The sequence below is a fragment of the Notamacropus eugenii genome, chromosome 5, assembly GCF_028372415.1.
Source record: "Notamacropus eugenii isolate mMacEug1 chromosome 5, mMacEug1.pri_v2, whole genome shotgun sequence".
In the NCBI taxonomy this organism is placed as follows: Eukaryota; Metazoa; Chordata; class Mammalia; order Diprotodontia; family Macropodidae; genus Notamacropus; species Notamacropus eugenii.
In genome coordinates, this window is record NC_092876.1 from 177,856,043 (window position 1) to 177,877,587 (window position 21,545).

General features: G+C 35.5%; 1 protein-coding gene across 10 annotated transcripts in view; it reads right to left on the minus strand.

Annotated features, from left to right (window-relative positions):
• ARHGAP32 (Rho GTPase activating protein 32) overlaps positions 1-21,545 on the minus strand; it is a 419,500-nt gene that overhangs the window by 113,444 nt on the left and 284,511 nt on the right. For all 10 annotated transcript variants that reach the window (XM_072611576.1, XM_072611573.1, XM_072611577.1 and 7 more), the window contains one exon: positions 4,529-4,610. In XM_072611576.1, the coding sequence (XP_072467677.1) occupies positions 4,529-4,610 (82 nt within the window). The remainder of the gene's footprint in view (positions 1-4,528; positions 4,611-21,545) is intronic.

Consider the following 21,545-nt stretch of genomic DNA (forward strand, 5'->3'; position numbering starts at 1 on the left):
GAGATTACTTATATAATGTGCAGATGTTTATTTTTAGCAACAGAAAAGAATCAGATTATTTCAGCATTTGAATAACAAAACAAAAAACACAAAACAGATGAATCTAATGCTTCGGGTCTGAGAAATTACAAAAGAAACAAACTCTTCTCGGTTCCTGATCACTGCCTACTGAGGCAGCTGTGAAATGGTAGATACAGAGATGCCCTTGGAATGAAGAAGATTTGGATTCCAGTTCTCCCTGCTACATAGGGGCTATGTGAGCCGGGGCTAGTTGCTTAACCTCTCAGTGCTCTATGCCACTCTAATATAAGAAAGTACAAACTCCCATGAGGAAAAGGAGTTTCCTCATCTGGAAATCCCACATGTCAATGAAATCACAGATGTAATAACTAAAATTATCCCCACTGAGGCATTAGGAATTATAGAGAAAATTATGAATATTTCTTGTAGCAGCACTAAGCAGCATTCCTTTAATCTTTTCACAAAGGATATACTGTGTGAGTAGTTGCTTGAAAAAGATTTCTGTCCTTTGAAAAATAGTTGAACTAATTGAATTACAAAGAAACAACTCTCCTGGGGCAGTAATTCCCAAAGTTTCACTGTCACATACTTGAAAATATATTTAAATTTTTTTTCAGTGTGATTCCAATTTAAGTTACTTCAATTTTCAAAAGTTAAAATATCCTTAAAATACAATGAAGTACAAAGGATTTGACATGAATGCCATATTAAGTGCCATTCCCATTTGATAAGAGGTAAAAAGAATATGAACAAATGGTTACCAATCAGTCAATCAACACTTATTAAGTAGTTACTATGTATCAGGCACCGTGAAAGGCAAAAAATAGTCCCTGTTCTTGAGAATCTAAAGTCTTGAGAGTCTAAAAGGGGAGATTATATACAAGCTACTATGTGCAAACAAGAGAAGAAGAGAATAAACTAGGAGTAGTTTCAGAGAGCAGACACAGACTGAAGAGCACTGGGAAATGCTTATAGAAATCAGGGATCCTAGAAGTCAGAATGAGGAGAAAGAACATAGAGCATTCCAGGCATGACAGAAAATCTATGAAAAAGAACTTCAAATGACATGAAAATATGTTCCAATGGCAAGAGAAATACAAATTTTAAAAATGATGTCTCCTCTTATACCATGCAAATTAGAAGATATAACAAGAATAATCAATGATGAAAGGCTGGCTGTAGGAAGACTGGCACACTGACACACTGTTGACACAACTGCTAAGTAGACCAAATGTTCCAGATTTGGCAAGAAAAATGAGGATACTGTTCATGCCCAGTGACCCTGGTATCTCACTACGGGATATATATCCCAAGGAAGTCAAGGTCAGAAACAAAGTTTTACTATATACCAAAAACAGTCACAACAGCATTTTTTTGCTAGCAAATAAATTAAGACAAAGTAAGTGTGAATCAATTGGAGGATGGTTGAAAAATGTAAATAGAAAATTACTGTGAGATAAGACATTATAAACATGAGAAATTCAGAAACATGGGGATATTTTAAAAAATATTATTCATACTTTTTGTTCTAACATCACCTTCACTTCCAAATATATCCCTCTTCTCATCCCTTCACAGAAAACCATCATATGGGAAGATTTTTAAAGAACAGAATGAAATTATGTGAAACCAATAGAATAATGTACACAATGACTACTATAATATAAATGAAAAGATAACTAAAAGAAAGCTGAATTCAGAGTAAATGAAAAATAGAAGAGATCACAGAGAAAAGTTAACTAAAAACACCTAGTCTGGAATTAGAAAGACCTGAATTCAAATCTGTTCTCAGACATTAATTAGTTGTGTGACCACGGGCAAGTCACTTAACCTCTGTTTGCCTTAATCCCCTAGAGAAGGAAAAGGCAAACCACTGTAATATCTTTTTCAAAAAAAACCCATGGACAATACTGACATGATATGGTCCAAGGATCATAAAGAGCTTGACACAACTAAATGGCTGAACAAATTCCTTAATATGGAGAGGCAGGAGACTACTAGGACAATACTCTATTGGAAATTGTGTCGGGCGATACTGGATGTTTTTATTTAATTTTTCTTTCTTGGTCATGGTAAAGATTCAGTCTAGGACAAGGACAGAGGGAGTTGGATATGGAAATTAATTGTGATGTACAGATAAAAGGAATAAATAAAATTGCTACTAAAAAAACTCAGAATAAAGTGGTGTGTGATACTGAGGTGACCCTGGGATCTTGAAAGCTGTGCTAAGAGGATCACAAACTCTGAAAGGCCATACTAAACAGTCAAAACAAAACAAAACAAACCCCCAAAATGAAACAAAACAAAAAACCTTGAAGAGAAGTTAAAAGAAAGAATTTTTATCATTTGATGATAAGTTTAGCAAAGTTCATATTCCTATTCCTAGAAAGTTAATCATTAGGTGATAAAGTTTAAATGGACCCAGGAACTAATGAAGTCCACTGTAAACTTTGAGGGCTGTGATATGTTTCTAATTATTTAAATAACTGAGTATATTTTGAACTTACATGTAAGCCTTTTCATTTTGAACCATGTCTCTTATTTTAGGGATATAATCCAAAAAAATGAAGGCAATTTCCATAATTATTTAAGGTAATTCATTTACATGACCCAAAAGTTTCTCACTTTATATTTCACTGAGTTGGAAGTGATTTCAGGGATCATCTAATCCAAACACTCTTAAGAAAAGTAAGGTCTAGAGAGGTTTATTAATTTGCCCCAGGAGAAACAAATAGTCAGTAGCAAAGTAGGACTTGATTCCAGGTATTGCTGACTATAAATACAAAGTTCTTTTTCAATGGACCACTGTGGCTGGGCATGACATGCATTGACAAAATTCTCTATCCTTCTAGAAGGCATATTGTTTTGAGATGCAGACAGTTTTTTAATTTAATTGCTGGGTTAAATTCAATATTCTATCCCATCTATTCCATTCTATCTCATTATTAACTATCTTCTTTACCTGGAAAATGGGGAATAAAGTCCCTACCTTGCTTTCAAAGTATACTACGGTGATTGATCAGTTCTATCAGAAAAATCAGCTTTTGTAATTCTATTTTGTAATTATTCCCATTTGGGGTTTTCTTGGCAAAGATACAGGAGAGGTTAGCTATTTCTTTCTCTAATTCATTTTACAGGTAAGGAAACTGAGGCAAACAGGGTCAAGTGATTTGTCCAGGGTCACATGATAAGAGCACAACATTGCAGCCACTGTGCCACCTCGCTGCCCAACATCCCTAAAGGGTGTGTTATGTTTCATTCCAACCAGCTCTGAAGCAGAGGATTTACAATTTCTAGTACCTACGAGCAAAAGTGAGTAAAGATGCCACAAAAATCAGTGTCCATTCTACTGCAAGACTGACAGTTAAGGAACTGAGTGAAATGGACAAATTCCTACAAGCTAAAGAATGAAAAGAATGGAAGAAAAGTTGAATAATTTTCCAGGCACACAGGAACACAAATGCTCGCCTGCTAATTCAGTATTTTTAAAAGGAATATAAGATCCATACTTCCCTAACCAAAACCCAAATCACTTCAAGCCAAGCCAGCCTGGCACACTATGAGCTGAGCTGGGAAAATACCCAAAGCTACAGAACTAGACTAGTTCTATACCTACTACTGGACCTTGATCTGGAAGATAGTTTTATGTAAACACATTATTTTTTTCCAAATCATACCCCAGGATCTGCTTTTAAAAGGCATAAATTGATGGTGCTGGCAAACAGAAACATGGTCACTGGATGGTTTGTCTGTTTGCTAACCTGCCAAACCAGAAAATTCAGGAGGAAATGTTTTTCCCTCTAAATTGTACACCTCCTTTCTTTGAAAAAAGCCTCTAAGGGAGGGTACTTTTTCCAGGGCCATGCATGCACACATAACTTTTATATGATATCATCAAAAGGTTCTGGACTTCATAGATTTTGAAATTTTGTTCAATGTAAGTACTACCCCCATGAAAACTAAAAATGTTCTCTTGACTAACCTGAATCATATACTTGTTACTACCATACTATTTCACATACCACATGTAGCACTGATTTCAAAAGTGTCCCTGAAAATCTACAGTTCCTCCATGCATTATTTTGAATTCCTACAGCACTAATGAAATACACATTTCCTTCATATGTTAATCCCCAGAAAATTTCATCTTCTTACTAATTTTTTCGGACCAAAAAAATCTACATCATCTCTCATTTTATTAGTAATCCATACTTACATAGAAAAATTTCAAAAATCAAAAAAACAGATTTAGTAAAATTCTTTAAGCCATTTAAGTAAATGCAAAATGATGCCAAATGATCAGAGACAATGAAAAACAAATAAAATTTTATATACATACATATACATATATATATATATAAACGTATATATAATACAGTGTACATGAATGCCAACAAATTGAGATCCAGATGCAAAGTAGCAAAACAAACTATAAATCTAAATAGAAGAAAAACATGTGAATTAAAACTCTTTTAAATAAAAATTCACATAAGTAAAAGAGACTTACCTGGTTTTGGCACTGAGTTTGTCACTGACTGAGGAACTTTTTGGTTAATTAACTCGACACAGTGACCAGGAAAGAGTCCCACCTACAAAATAAGAGAAATCTGTAAATACTCCCAATTCAGCTTTGACTAATGTGCTCCATGGACCCTCCCATTTGTTTCTACTATTCCCTGACACAAATAACAGATGAATTCAATTGTACAAAACAATATTAAAACACAATCTGTTGCTACAGAAAAATTATAGCTATGTAATGAATGTGGCCAAATATGCAAATTTGCTTTTTAGTTTTCTAATACCCATAGATTTTTTCACATGAGTTAGAAATGTTAAGTCTAGCAATAAGTTATATATGCAAGTTAAATAACTTATAACCTATCATATCACTCAATAAAAATCCAAATATAATAATGATGATATTTGCCCAGCTAAAACTTATTTACTAAGTTTTAGGTAGCTTTTATTTGCTTTTTAAAAACAAAGTTAAATACGATATTTAAAAAAAAACATTTTCTAAACTGAACCTTTATAAAATTTAATGATTACTACCTACTTTCTGCCCTCTATTACAACATTCAAGTGGTTCCTTATTATAAATATTAATTTATCTGTTTAGCCTTAAAACTCTTCACATTCTGGCTCTTTCCTACCTGTCCTCTCTTCTTACATACTATTCCCCTCTACCATCCCCATAGTCCAGCCGTACCAGTGGTCTACTTGCTCTCTTTTGAACATAACATTTCATTTTCCATTTGCCATAACATTTCATTTTGGTACCTTTGCATTGGCTGAACCCATGCGTACGAGGTTCTCCCTCCTCTTGTCCATCTCTCAGTTACTACTACCCTGACTTCCTTCAAGATTTAGCTCAAGCACCACATTCTACAAAAGCCATTTTCTGATTCTACCTACTGTCTTACAATCCAACTTTATTTTGTGTTTGTTTGATATACCAACCCTCATGGTTCATGTGAAGAAAAAGCTTTATTGATCTGTATCATTAGGGGAACAAAGAAATATATTGGAAATGGGGATTGTGGGGAGGAAGGGGTAAGTTTGCATTATTCTACTCCTTCAGCAACTCCTATAACAAGGGAATTGAGGCCTATTCCTGAGGACAGAGAGAGAGATAGTTGGTGATCCATGGTGTGATAAGATGGCCTCCTATGGAAAGAAAGCCATTCAATTTGGATGCTGAGAACCTGGATTTGACTCCTAATAATACCACCTATTTCATGGGATTATTAGTATAACAAAGGAAGTAAAATTTGTCCAATTGGGGACAGGGCCTTTAGAATCCTTAGAGAATGAACAGATTGGTCCTTTTCTGAGGTTATATAAAATGTGTGCAATATTCTATGCCTGCTGCTAATCCAACGGTAGAACAATGGAGAGCCAATTTCTGGTCATGAGTGAGTGTGATGATGAAAAATTATAAAGAATTAGATTCGTGTTGGTTAATAACAATATCATGATCATCATTATTTCCTCTGGGTCCTAGAAATTCTTGGTGTTACATTAAGGAAGCATCACTATCACCCATAAAATATTGCAGCATATTACCATAACTAATAGAACAAATGTGCTAATATGCAGCCTAAAAACAAAAGAAAACATTAGGAGAGAAAAGGGTTCCCAGGCAATATTTACAGATGTTTCCTTAGATGTGTTCATAACTGGGCTGCTATGCAGCAGATGTTACTGCTAAAACTTTGGAAATCATATCCATTCGTGTGTCCCTCTATTGACAGACTCTGGGGAAGAACAGAGAAGGCTTCCAAGAATATGATTCATCATGAAATTCTGAGTTACACATTTTCCTTCAGTGCTGGATTACTTTCATATGTTTATTTGTTGCATTCTTGCTTCAATTTTGGGATCTATATTTTGTAACTATTGCTAACCCATGAGTACTCAAAAGTTTACTTTAAATATCTGTTTCTTAAAAGAGCCTCCATGAATAATATTCCCAAATAAGGTATCTCGAAAAATGAAGGTTTTCATTTTTTGAGAAATCCCCAATTTTATTGCATTTATTTCTCCATTTAGAAAACAAGCAGTAATCAACCAGAATGTTCATTCTTCTAAGCAGAAACACCTCAAGGACTGAATGGAACAGTAGGATTGTTTCCATTTTATCTCTATATCTTCAGGATCTATAGGCAGTGCCTGCCTCACAGTATATGCTTAACAAATACTAGTTTTAAATGAAAGAAAATGAAGTTAGTCTGTGTTAACCCATTTTTGAGGATCATGGGTTAGTTCTTTATGATTACCACTTCCTCTCCAAAGTATTTATTTTTTTCTAAGTATTTATAAATCATCTTTTTTAATATCTTAGAATTTTTTCCAGGACTCTAACACATGACTTACAGCTTAAGATTACACTTTCCTCCCTCCATTTTGTGCATTTTGCCTTTTTTCTAGTTCTGTTTATGTGACTTATTATCTCCTATTTTTCAGAGATAACTTATAATACCTAAGTGATCACACTACCAGTCCTTTCAGTATTATGCATGGATGGATTTCATCGGTGCTGTTGACTTGGACTTAGTTTCTACTATCTCCCCATTTTAGGGGAGGTGTCAATTCTCCATTCTGCTTAGTAGAACAGTAGCAAAGAATGGAACAACTAAGATAAACAAAGCATTTTTTATCTTTTTCCATCTACCATGCATTGATCCTATCCCTTTCTTTGCTCATCTTCTTTTCCCAAATTAAAAAATAAATAAATAAAATTTATTTTATTCTCCTTAGCATTCCTCCAGAGGAACAGGTCATTTTAAATTTTAGGATTGCTGACATCTGAATAGGATGATGCCATTTTGGAAAAGGTGTACATCTTTTGTTCTATCTTGCTTCTAGCTTCTGTTAGCTCAGCCAAAAGTTTGTAGACTAGACAGAAACTATGCACAAGAAACTATACCAACACTGTGGACAGAAGTTCATATGAAATAGACCTGAGACTTTTACTGGAAAATAATCCATTGCACTCCAATCTAAGAAGCACTTATAAAGAGACTGTTATGTGCAAGGCACTGTGCTTAGAACTGAAAATATAAAGACAAAAGAATGTATACAGGTGAAGTATATAATATAAGGAATAGCGTAGCCAACTTCCACAGCTCCAAAGTCAAGGATAAAATATTACAATCAGTCAGAAAGAAACAATTCAAGTAATATGGAAAGATGACACAGAATAACACATGATTTAGCAGCTTCTAAACTAAAAGATCAGAGGGGCTGGAATATGATATTCTAGAGGTCAAAGGAGATAGGATTAAAACCAAGAATCACTCAGCTAATCTGAGTATAATAGTTCAGGGGAAAAAATGGAACTTCAATGAAATAGAGGACTTCCAAGCATTCTTGTTGAAAAGACAAGAGCTAAATAGAAAATCTGACTTTCAAATACAAGAATCGAGAGAAGCATGAAAGGTAAACAGGAAAGAAAAACCATAAGGGATTTATTAAAAAGTTGAACTGTGTATATTCCTACATGGAAAGATGATATTTGTAATTAATGAGAGCTTTCTCATATTAGTAAAGTTAGAGGAAATATATATGTATGTATCTGTGTGTGTATACAAACACACACATATATACAGAGAGAAAAGGAGAGCGAGAGAGAGAGAGAGAGAACGCACAGGGTAATCTAATTATGAAGGGATGATATCTAAAAAATAAAATTAAGTGTTGAGAGGAATGTATTAGTAGAAAGAGAAAGGGAGGGGTAAAATGTAGTAAGTCTTGTCACATAAAAGAGATGAAAAAAAGCTTTCACAATGAAGAGAAAGAAAGGAAAGATGAGAGGGAATAAGTGAGTCTACCTTTCATTGGATTTGGCTTTAGGAGGGAATAACTTACACACTCAGTTGGGTATGGAAGTTTATCTTATGCTACAGAAAAGCAGGGGAGGAAGGGGATAATAAAAGGAATGGTAGATTGGCAGAAGGGGTAATCAGAAGCAAACACTATGGTAGAGGGTCAGGTCAAAGGAGAGAACAGAACAGAGGGCAGGACAGGATAGAGGGAAATATACTTAGTCTTTCACAACATGACTGTTACAGAAATGTTTTACATGACTACATATGTATATGAAATTGCTTGCCTTCTCAATGAGGGTGGGTAGGGAGGGGGGAGGGGAGAGAATGTGGAACTCAAAGCTTTAAAAATGAATATTAAAAATTGTTTTGATAAGCAACTAGGAAATAAGATATTTAGGCAATGGGGTATAGAAATCTATCTTGCCCTACAGAAATATAGAAGGAAAGGGGATAAGAGAGGGGCACATGGTGATAAAAGGGAAGATTACAGAAAAGGACAATCAGAATACATGCTGTTCTGGGTGCAAGGAGGGGGGAGACAGGGAGAAAATTTGAAATACAAAATTTTATGGAAGTGAATGCTGAAAACTGAAAATAAAAAAAAATTCTAAAAAACCTCAGAATTGATTTAATATTAAAAAAAGGGAACAAAATAACAAAAGAAAAACTTTAAAAAGCAGAATACGCAAAATGGAAAATTGGGTACAAAAATTCACTCAAGAAAAGAACTCCTTAAAAAGCAGAATGGGCAAAATGCAAAAAGAGGTACAAAAACTTATTGAAGAAAATAATTTCTTAAAAATCTGAACTGGGTAAGTATAAGCTAATGACTTAATGAGACATCAAGAAAAAAGTGATTGGTTGGTTGTTGTCCTGTGTTCTCGAAGAGGACCAAAATGACATCACTATAATAAAGTCAAGTTTTAGTGTGTACGACTGTGGCTGCTCAGACCAATACAAGCTCAAAATGCTCTACCACAGATTGGGCACAGATAGTCCACGTGAACATTAGGGGTAGTTGGGCATCCTATCTTTCCTTTGTGCTGTTTCAATTCTGCTTTGCTCACAGAGCACAGCACCCTTTCGGATGTGGGCCTGCCATGCTGAACAGCCATGTGCCAGTGTCTCCCATGTCCCACAATCAAATCCAAAGTTCCTGAGAGTGTCCTTGTATCGCTTCTTCTGACTACCATGTGATTGCCTGCCCCATGCGAGTTCTCCAAAAAATAGTCTTTTTGGCAAGCGTACATTTTGAATTCGAACAACGTGGCCAACCCATGGGAGTTGAGTTCTCTGAAGCATAGTTTGAATCTTGGCAGTTTAGTTTGAGCATGGACCTCAGTGTCTGGTACCTTATCCTGCCAGGTGATCTTCAGAATCTTCCTAAGACAGTTCAAATGGAAATGATTCAGTTTCCTGGCATGGCCCTGGTAAACTGTCCATGTTTCACAGGCATACAACAATGAAGTCAGCACAATGGCACTGTAGACCTTCAGTCTGGTCGTCAGTCTAATATCTTGTCTCTCCCAAACTTTTCTTCAGAGCCTTCCAAACACTGAACTACTTAAGGTATTGCATGTGTCAACCTTATTGTAAATGTGTACATCCCCGGAAAGAACAATACCAAGTTAAGTGAACTTATCCACAGCATTCAAAACTTCTCCATTTGTTGTAACTGATGGTTCCATGTATGGAATGTGTGGTGGTGGCTGATGGAGCACCTGTGTTTTCTTGGTGTTGATTATTAAGCCAAAATTCACACAGGCAGCAGAGAATTGATCCATACTTTGTTACACAGGATGCATTGAGTGCACAATCATTTGTAAACAGAAAATCATGCACCAATATTCCCTCCACTTTGGTCTTGGCTTGAAGCCTTTTCAAATTGAAGAACTTACCATCAGGACAGTAGCTGACCTTGATGCTGTGTTCATCTTCATTGAAAGCATTTGGCTGAAAACATCATGCTAAAAAGCATGGGAGCAAGCACACAGCCCTGTTTCATGAAAGCATTGTCCACTATCCAGAACCTGGGCAAATACACCATCATGAAACTGACATACAATGATGATGAACTTCTTTGGGCAACTAAATTTTAACATAATTTTCCATAAGCCCTCAGGACCAATAGTGTCAAAGGCCTTGGTCATATCTACAAACCTTGTATACAGACCTCTGATCTGCTCCTGACATTTCTTTTGGAATTGTCAGGCAGCACACACCATATCAACTATTCCTTGGTCCCTTCTGAAGCCACCCTGGCTGTAAGGTAGGTGACCATCTTCCAGGTGAAGAATCAGCTTATTAAGGAGGACTCTAGCAAGAATCTTGCCAGCAATGACTAAGACCCCCCTGTGATTGTTGCAGGACAATCTATTCCCTTTAATTTTATAGAGATGGACAATGGAGGCATCATTGAACTCCTGGGGAATAATCTCCTGTTGCCACATAACCAGTCATCTTTTGTATGAGCAATGGCCGCCCTACCTTGTAAATCTCAGATGGAATAGAATCAGCACCAGGTCCTTTGCCACATGAAAGGAGGCTAATGGCATTCAAAACCTCTTCTTCACCTGAAAGTTTAGCTGAGGAGAGATTGACTTCAAGCTGAAGTAAACAGTCAATGGCCTCAGCATTGACTGATGATGGTCCGTTGAGAACATTATGGAAGTGTTCAGCCCATCTCTCTAGGATCATGTCCTTATCACTAATCAATGTGGCTCCATCAGCACTGAGTCCATAAATAGCTTTCAGAGCATCAACTATCCTATTGGTAAATCCTATGGAGTTCTCGTTTTTCATTTAGCAGCTTATAGATTTCCCCATCATTTTCATGAAACTAGTCTTGGTGTTTGCATGTGTTCTGACCCAGATGAACAAATGCAGTTCCGTACACCAAATCTCTGAAAGCTGCTCACTCCTTTTTTGCTCCACTGTTGTCAACTGTGTGTTGGCTCAATTTTCCCATCAAGTTAGCAACAAACTATTCATTCTCAGTGAAGAGCTCTAATTTATTGACATTAATTCTTCTGGTAGTCATTTTGCTTTGGGGGTAGCACTTTTGATGAATGTGAATATTTAGCTTGAAAAAGATAAGTCTATGATCAGTCCAGCACTCTGCACCACACATTGCCTTTGTCACTCTCACATCTTAGCTTGTCTCTTCTCTTTACAATCACATAGTCTATTAGATAACAATGTTTGCTGCAAGGGTGCACCTATGAAGTTTTATTGCATTTTGATAAGTGGAAAACAGTCTTGATGATGATAAGGTCATGTGATGCACAAGTCTTCAGCAGTAAATGACCATTGCTGTTGCTGTTTCCAACTCCATTCCTCCCTAGAACTCCCTGCCAAGTTTGGTAGTCTGAGCCTATTCTAGCATTAAAGTCACCCAGAATTATAAGCTTGTCCTTTTTTGGCACACTGATGATAAGGGTCTCTAGGTCTTCATAAAATTTTTCTTTGACCTCATAATGGTGGGAGCACAGGCACTGATGATGGTGGCATGGCATTTTCCTGCAAGTGGCAATCACACTGTCATGAGCCTGTCATTCACTTGTTCTGGCAGGCATACCAGCTTGCTGACTAGATTTGTCTTGATTGCAAAACTCACACCAGCTTCACAGCACTCCCCTTCACTGTGGCAAATGTGCATCCAGCTCCAACTTTAGTAAGCTGGCCTTCATTTTCCAGCTTTGTTTCACTCAGGGCTGCTACTTGGATGTGATACCTGCTGAGTTCTCTTGCAATAAGAACAGTTCATCTTTTAGATCTACTGGATTTTGTGTTGTCAGTAAGTGTGCACACGTTCCATGTGCTGATGGTGAGTGAAATCATTTTTGCAGATGTTTTTATACTTTTTTTGTGTTTCAACCACAGAGTGGGATTCCCCATCTGCCACAATAATCAGGTCAGGGTTGGATAAGCACACAATTTTGGGGGCACCTTTTCTAGCCCCCTTCCTTACACCAGGCGGTGAATGGTGCAATCCTTAAAAGGCTGCTCAGACACCTAGGGGGCTGCTGAGTCCCACTGAAGCTTCCAGTGAGACAACCCTATGGCCTGGGTCGCCTGTGTGCAGGGTTGTGATTATAGCTCCCAGTTTATCTGCACCTGCTGCTTCATCACCTGCCTGTTGCCACAGGACTTTGGGGTATATGTAAATATATCACCATAGTAAAATATATGTAAATATATCACCAAAGTAAAATGGTGATGTCTTTTAATTCATGCATAAACTGGACTTAAGTGAGGCAGAGTTGCACAAAGTCGTCAGCCTCACTCTCTCCTCCAGAGCCATCATAGTCTAGTGGCAAGACAGAGTCAAGAAGACTGGCAATGGTTCAGGATGCAGTGGATGATCATGGCATTTTCAGCGTCTAACCAAGCTGTAAGCACTCCACTCTGCTTCAACTGCCTTCAAGGCAGTGGAACAAATTGTTCTCTTCCACCTATTCCACCAGCAGAAGTCTTCACATGCTAGAGGTAGACACCCTCTAACTCATCAATGGGTGTGAAACCCCTTGGTTACCTTCAACCCGGTTTGGTCCATCTGCTGAAATGGTTAACCTGGGTGTAAGGAGGCTGTGCATGCTGCAGCTTCTGGGGGCCACAGGTGAGAGTTGGGTGGAACAGGAAGACACCAAACATGGAAAGAACCCTGAAAAGGGTTTGGCAGCCATCACATCAAAAGTACTGGTCCTCCCTGAACACATCCTACACCCTCAAGAAACAACAGCAGAAAATTAAAAGAATAAAAAAATAGAAGAAAATGTGATATATCTTATTGGAAAAACAAGTGACTTGGAAATCACATTGAAGAGTAATAATTTAAAATTTTTTGGACCACCTGAAAACCATGGTCAAAGAAAGAGCCTAGACATCAACTTCCAAGAAATTATCAAGGAAAAATTCCTGCTATAGACCCAGGGGTAAAATGTAAACTGAAAGAACTCATTGATCACTTCCTGAAAGAAATATCAAAATGAAAAATCCCAGGAATATTAGTCAAATTCTAGAGCTCCCAAGTCAAAGAGAAAATACTACAAGCAGCCAGAAAGAAATTATTCAAGTATCATGGAGTCACCATCAGGATAACACAAGATTTAGCAACTTCAACAATAAGGGTTAGAGGGCTATAATATGATATTCCAGAAAGCAAAAGAGATTGGCATTGCAACCAAGACTCACGTACCCAGCAAAGCTGAATATATTTCCTTCTGGGGGGTAAAATGGATACTTAAAGAAATTGATGAAATTTAATCTTTCCTGAAGAAAAGACTAGAGCTGAATAGAAAAACTGACTTTCAAATACAAGATACATGATAAACATAAAATGGCAAATAGGAAAGAGAAATCACAAGAATTCAATAAGGTTAAACTGTTTATATTCCTACGTGGGAAGATGACATTTTTAGCATCTAAGAACTTTATCATTATTAGAAAGAGTTTAAATAGAGAGAGGACAGGTCTGAGCTGACCATGATGGGATAATATCCAAAAAATAAAATAAAGGGCTGAGAAAGAGGGATGCACTGCACAAGGAGGGAAGAGTTTGGGAAAGAATGGGGTGAATTATCTCACATAAAAAAGGTGCAAAAGGGCCATTATAGTGGTCAGGAAAATGAAAGAGTGGCAGGCAACACTTGAACTTCAGTCTCACCAGAAGTGACTCAAAGAGGAAATAACATACATACTCAGTTGGGTATAAATATCTATATTATCCTACAGAAAAGGAGGAGGGGAGGGAATTAAGAAGAGAGGGATGAAACTAGTAGAAGGGAGAGCAGATTGGGAGAGGTAGTGATCAGAAGCAAAACACTTTTGAGGAGATACAGAGTGAATGGAGAGAGAAAGAAAGATAAAGAGGGAGAAAAGGCAGTATAGAGGAAATACAGTTAGTAATCATAACTGTTATTGTGACTCAGATGAACTCACCCTTAAAATAGATGCAGACAGCACAGTGAATCAAAAGGCAGAATCCTACAATCTGTTGCCTTTAAGAAGCACATTTGAAGTAGAGAGATAAACACAGTAAAGGCAGGGGCTGAAGCAGAATCTATTGTGTTTTGGCAGAAATGAAAAAATAAAGTAGGGGTAAGCAGGTCATGATCTCAGACAAAGCAAAAAAAAGAATAAAAAATATAAGCGGAGAAACTGAATTTTGCTAAAACATACCACAGACAATAATAATCAATACTAAACATATATGTACCAAATGATTTGACATTTAAATTCTTAAGAAAAAGTTAAATGAGTTGCAGGAGGAAATAGACAGTAAAACTATACTAGTGGAGGACATCAACTTTCCCCTCTAAGAATTAGATAAATCTAAACCAAAATTATTAAGGTGAACAGAATTTCAGAAAAGTTATATATGACAGATCTCTGGAGAAAACTGAATGGGAATATAAAGACATATACCTTTTTTCTCAGTGGTACATGGCACCTGCATGAACACTGGCCATGTATTAGAGAATAAAATCCTCAGACCCAAATGCAGAAAAGCAGAAATATTAAATGCATCATTTTCAGATCATAATGCAATAAAAATTGCATTCAATAAAGAGCAGCGGAAACATTAAAAATTAACCAAAATCTAAATAACTGAATTCTAAAGAATGAGTGGGCTAAAGAACAAATCATATAAACAATCAATAATTTCATCAAAGAGAATGACAACAATGAGACAACATACTAAAATTTATGGAATGCAGCCAAAGCAAATACTCAGGGGAAAATTTGTACTGCTAAATGCTTACATAAATAAACTAGAGAAAGGGCAGACCAATGAATTGGGAATGCAACTAAAAAAGACAGAAAGAACAAATTAAAAATCCCCAGTTCAGAAATTCTGAAAATCAAAGGGGATATTAATAAAATTGAAAGTAAGAAAATCATTGAACTAATAAATAAAATGAGGAGCTGGTTTTATGAGGAAAAAAATCAACTAAATAAACCAATGGTTAATTAGATATTTTTAAAAAGAAAACCAAATGATTAGTAACAAAATGAAAAGAGTGAATTAACTTCCAATGAAGAAGAAATTAAAACAATTATTAGGAGCTATTTTGCCCAATCATATGCCAATAAATCTAACAACTTAAGTTAAACAGATGAATATTTACAAAAACATAAGTTGCCTAGATTAACAGACATATTAGAAATTAGAATTAACAGAATCTTAGAAAAAGAAATTGAACCAGTCATCAATGAGCTTCCTAAAAAAAACAAAACAAAACAAAACACCAGGAACAGAGGGAAACACAAAAGAATTCTACCAAACATTTAAAGAACAATTAATTTCAATATTGTAACTATTCAGAACAACAGGCAAAGGAGTCCTACTCAACTACACCATACATATGGTGCAGATACCTAGGCCAAGAAGAGTAAAAGCAGAGAAAGAAAACCAGAGACCAATTTCCCTAATGAATACTCTTGCAAAAAAATTAAATAAATACTAGCAAGGAGATTACAGCAATATATCACAAAGATCATACACTATGACCAGTTGAGATTTATACCAGGAATGCAGAGCTAGTCCAATATTAAGAAAACTATCAGCATAACTGATCATATCAGTAACAAAAACAACAAAATCAAATGATTATGTCAAGAGATGCAGAAAAGGCTTCTGAGAAAACACAACACTCATTCTTGTTAAAAATATTAGAAAGCATAAGAACAAATGGATCCTTTCTTAAAATAAATAGTATCGATCAAAACCATCACTAGGCATTATCTGTAACTGGGGTAAGCCAGAAGCTCTTTCAAAAAGATCAGTGGTGAAGCAAGGATGCCCATCAGCACCACTATTCAATATTGTTCTAGAAATGTTGGCTTTAGTAATAAGAGAAGAAAATGAAATTGAAAGAATTAAATTAGGCAAAAAGGAAACAAAACCATCACTCTTTGACATGATGGCATTCTAGAAAATTAACTAAAAAAACTAATTGAAATCATTAACTTTAGCAAAGTTGCAGGATATAAAATAAGCTCATATAAGTCATCAGCATTTCTATGTACTACCAACAAAGTCCAGCAGCAAGAAACAGAAAGAGAAATTCCATTTAAAATAACTGAAAACAATACGAAATTCTTGGGAGTCTTATCTGAGAAGATAAACCCAGAAACTACATGAATATAATTACACTAATCTGTGCTGACTGGTACTACAAATTCTTTATCTATTCCCACTTGCATTCCCAGTGCAGCAGGGCAATCCTTGTACATTTCACTCACTATCCAACTCACCACAATAGCTTCTACAAATCTTTTTGATCCCTCCTCAAATTTCTGATAGCTCCCTCTACTTCCATACTGTTAGTTTAGAACACTGACAACTGCTTTCTTTTTCACTTAAAAAAAATAAGGCTTTCCACTGAAAGCTCCCTCTTTCCCCCTCCTCTTTATTTTACATCATTCAGATGCCGTCAGCCACTACATCCTCTTTCATTCATCGCACATGAAGAGTTGGCCTTCCTCATTGCAAAAACAAGACTTCTGTAAGTGCCCAAGTACTTCCATCCTATTCTGGCTCTCCCAGTACACTGTACTCTCTCATATGTTCAATCTCTCTATGCATCCCTCATTCTTACAAATATACTGACGTCGCTTTCTTCTTCAAAAAACCCTCACTTAATTCATCCATTCCTGTTAGATATCACTGCTTACCTCTCACCCTCTTTGTGGCTAAATTCCATAAGAAGGCCATCTACAATCAATCCTTCCTCTTTCCTTCTTCTCACTCTCTTCTTAACTCTCAGCAATAGGGCTTTTGACCTAACTATTCAACAGTCCAAAATTAGCAACGTTCTCAACTATCAAATCTAATGGCCTTTTCTCCATCACCCTTCTTGACCATTCTGTAGGCTCAGAGACTATCTATCATTCTCTTCTCCTTGATACTCTTTTCTCTCTAAAATTTCATGACACTATTCTCACCTAGTTTTCCTACCTATTATCTAACTGCTCCTTCTCAGTCTTCTTTGCTGTATCTTCAACCAAGTTATACCCACTAACTGTAGCTATCCCACATGGTTCTGTCTGAGGTCTCTTCTTCTTTTATACTATTTTATTTAGTGATCTCACCAACTCCCCTAGATTCAATTAAAAGTTCTTTGCTGACCCCTAAATCTACTTATAGAGCCCAACCTCTCTCCTAACCTCCAAATCTGCATCTCTAATTGCCTATTCAACACCTTAAACTGTATATCCAGTAGACATCTTAAATTCAGCATGTCCAAAACAGAAATCATTCTCTGCTCCTCCAAACCCTCCTCTTTTCCAAACTTCCTTATTGCTACTGAGGATACCACCATCCTCCCAGTCAGTCAGGCTAACAACTCAGGTATCATCTTCAGTTCCTCAAACTCTCTCACATCTGATATTCAATTTGTATCCAAATTCTGTTGATTTTACCTTTTAACATTTTTCCTTTGTCTCTGACGCTGGCACAACCCCATCACCTCATCACCTCATGCCCAGACTACTGGAATAGCTTTCTGGTTGGTTTCCCTGCCTTAAGTCTCCCCCCATTGCAGTCTACCCTTCACTCAACTTGTCAAACAGATCTTCCTAAAATACAAGTCTGACCATATCACACACCTATGCTATCAACTCCGTGACTCCCTATTACCTCCAATACTTGATATAAAATCCTCAGTTTGGCATTCAATGCCTTCATAACCTTGGCATCTCTTAACTTTTCCCCAGGTACTCTTTGATCTTATGACACTAACCTATTTGCTGCTCCTTACATAAAGTATCACACTGTGAATTTTTTGTTGATTATATACATGCCTTCATAGTCTCCCTCTTCATCTCTGCCTCATGGCTTACATAACTTCCTTCAAGTCTCAGCTAAAATCTCACCTTCTATAAGAAGCCTATCCCAATCCCCTTAATGCTGGTACCATCCCTCTGCTGATAATCTAATCCAATTGTCTTATTTTTCAGAGGAAGAAAGTGAATTGTAGAGAGGTTAAATGATTTGCCCAAGGATGTACAGCTAGTCTGTAGCAGAACAAGGATTCACATCTCCTGATTCCAACCAAGTCTAGTTATGTTTCCACTGTGTTATATTACATCTCCCAGATGAAGTAGCCCACAAATCAGATCTTTTATAGAACTATGTTAAACACATAAAAAGAACAGAATTTTATTGCCCACAAAGAAATTTCTGTCCATATTATTAATAAGTTAACTCTCAATTATTATGATGGAGAGAGCAAAGGAAGACAATCCATAATTGACAATCTATACTTCATCTTCATTTAGATTTATTCTCTTCCCCTCTCCAATTTTCACTTTAGCCAGAGACCCAATAAAATGCCACAAACTGCTCATTTCTCCTTCCTTTTTGATTTATGTAGTAGAAAGAAGAAGGTTAAAGGAAGAATAGCAATGAGCAGAGATATCTCAGTTACTAGAATCTAAATAACACATAGGTGACTATAAAAATTAGACAAGAAATTATTTTCATTTTATTTTGTCTTTTATCTAAAAATATAAAGAATTCGGAGGAGTTATGTCAATAGTATTCACATTGGCTTAGGAATGTGCACACATATCTGACAATGTTTGTTCTATAATTTTTGAACTTTCTGAAAAAATATTTTGAAAGCTAATTAAAACAAAATGATAAAAGCCCTAAAATAAAGGTACAAGTCTTAATATATTCCCTCAGAACACAAGGAAGATACTAAATTTCAGAGTAAAATGTTTATTTCTGTAGCTGAAATCATGTTGCACTTCCCACTCACAAAACTTTTGGAAAAGAAAAATATTCACAGAATTATTTTAAGTGAATAGAGCCAACCAGTCATTCTGTCTTCATGGATAAATCTCTTGTTCATGGTAGAGCCTAAAGAAGTGTTGATCTCTATCAGACATTCACTTATGCCAGAGTTTTGGTAGGAACAGTGGAAAGAGTGAGAAAAGCCAGTTGACAGCAAGAATAGAAACAAGATAGTCACATGGGCTCACAACATCAATAAATTCAGGGGATACACTTGATTTCTTAGGGTGAATTTGTATCAGTTTACTAATTATTTTAGTTTGGAATTCTTTTAGCACATTTGAAGATTGTTTAAAGACAAGATTTCTTGCCTTCAGTCATTTAGATCTTCTGTACTCCAAAATATTTTTTTTCTTCTTAAAATGAAAGCTCTTAACAAGAAGAAAAATTTTAAAGCCATTTTATGTCTCACCTTTTCCTTCTCTGTTTATGCAGTAACTAACAGCAGATTTTCTAACTGGTAAGAAGGCAAGAAGTAGTAAGAGGCCCAAATCTCCCACAAATTCACAAGCTTCTGATAACTAAAAAATTCTGTATAAATTCCAAAGTGGGATATTTCATGCATTTCAGAACTGTATCTGAAAATATATGAATAAAGAGAGAATAGATATGTCCTTGTTTAAAGAAAATCTGTATTTTAACTCCCTCATTTTGTGAATGTGTAAATCAAGGCTTGGATTAAGCAACTTAAGCAACTTTTCTAAGGTAAAAAACACAACACAAGTTACAAAGCTAGGACTATTTCTTATACTGAGTTTCCTATTTCTTATACCAATATTTTTTAAAATGTAAATTGCTACATGTTATATTATTAATATTTATATTATTTAATATAAATTATTATCTATGATATATAAATAATTTAATATAAATATATTTTTAAAAATAAAATACATAAGTTTAGGGGGATGGGTGTTCCTTCATAAATTCACTTATAGAATTCCCTTAGAGTATAATTCCCTTAAGTTCAATGTTGGCAGACCAATAATAAAAATAACAATAAGTTTAGATCTCTAAGAGTAATAACAATGTAAGGTTTAGAATTAAGTGAATTTCTAAATTATTTCAAGCCTTATTTCAGTCATTTGGGTAGACTATACCCCAAAACACAGTTCTTTTGTAAAATCAGACCCATAACAAGACATCATATTGCCAATACAGATCTCCAAATATTCTAGAGAAATCCATCAATAAATTGTACTGGACCTGTATCACTATCACACACAAAACTATCATCCTCAATTACTGAACATAACACTGATCCATAAAAAATTACTAACATTTTAAATAAATGCCTCTCCATCAAAAACTCAATCTCCAAGATACATGTACGAGAAAACTTTCAAAACACAAAGACATAATAGAAGAGTTCAAAATTAAGTGGCAATAAAATGAGATAAACATAATTCCTATTATCCTGCCTGCTCCTGCAGTAGTACTGAAAGCCTACAGAGGACATCTGTAGAACATTAAATATCAAAAAAATTACAGCAAGATATTAAGTTGTTACTCAAAAACCATTTTCACCTAATACTAATAATGATGAAAAATGAAATAATAATAACCATTATGACAATGATAATGGGACATTTTGAATGTCATGTGAGTCAGCTTCATATAATGGATAAAATGCTGGGCTTGAAGTCATGAAGACCAGGGTATAAACCCTGTCTCATAAACTTGCTGTCTATGTGACTCTAAGCAAGTCACTAAATCTCATCAAACCTTAGTTTGCTTATCTATAAAATGAGGGTAACAAGAGTTCCTACCCCATAAAGTTATGAAGTTCAAATCAGATAACGTATATCAAATATCCTGTAAAACTTAAAAGCTATGTAAATATGATCTCTAACATCAAATATGCAAATATAATTATTTTCAATAATTCAATTTACCTTTGTAATTTTTCAGAAGCACCTGCACTACAGAAAAATAAGCACATCTATACAATGAAGAAAGGGTTTATTGATGCAAGCATCCTTCATTCAAGCTGCTTCAGACAAACAATGAAGATATAAAAGTCTTTCAGCTACATAAATTTATTTCCTATTTAATGTATATGTATATATACACATACTTACATAACACATGCATGCATATATATAATTAATCAATTTAATTTTTCTCCTCTAAAAATCACTTGGATTTTTAAATGTGTTTAAATTAATTTTATATATAGTTATAACAATACAGCTAATGTGACTAAATAGGTTTTTTTCTGACATGCAGTCTATTCTGATAAAAATGCAAAATTTAATAATACTGCTTCCTGCACTGAAGGTCAATATATAGTAGAATTCATCTTATTCATTTTTATAGCATTCCTAAGAAGTATCAGAATAATGCTTTGCTCCTTATATAAGTGTGAAAACTGCTAAAAAGAGAAC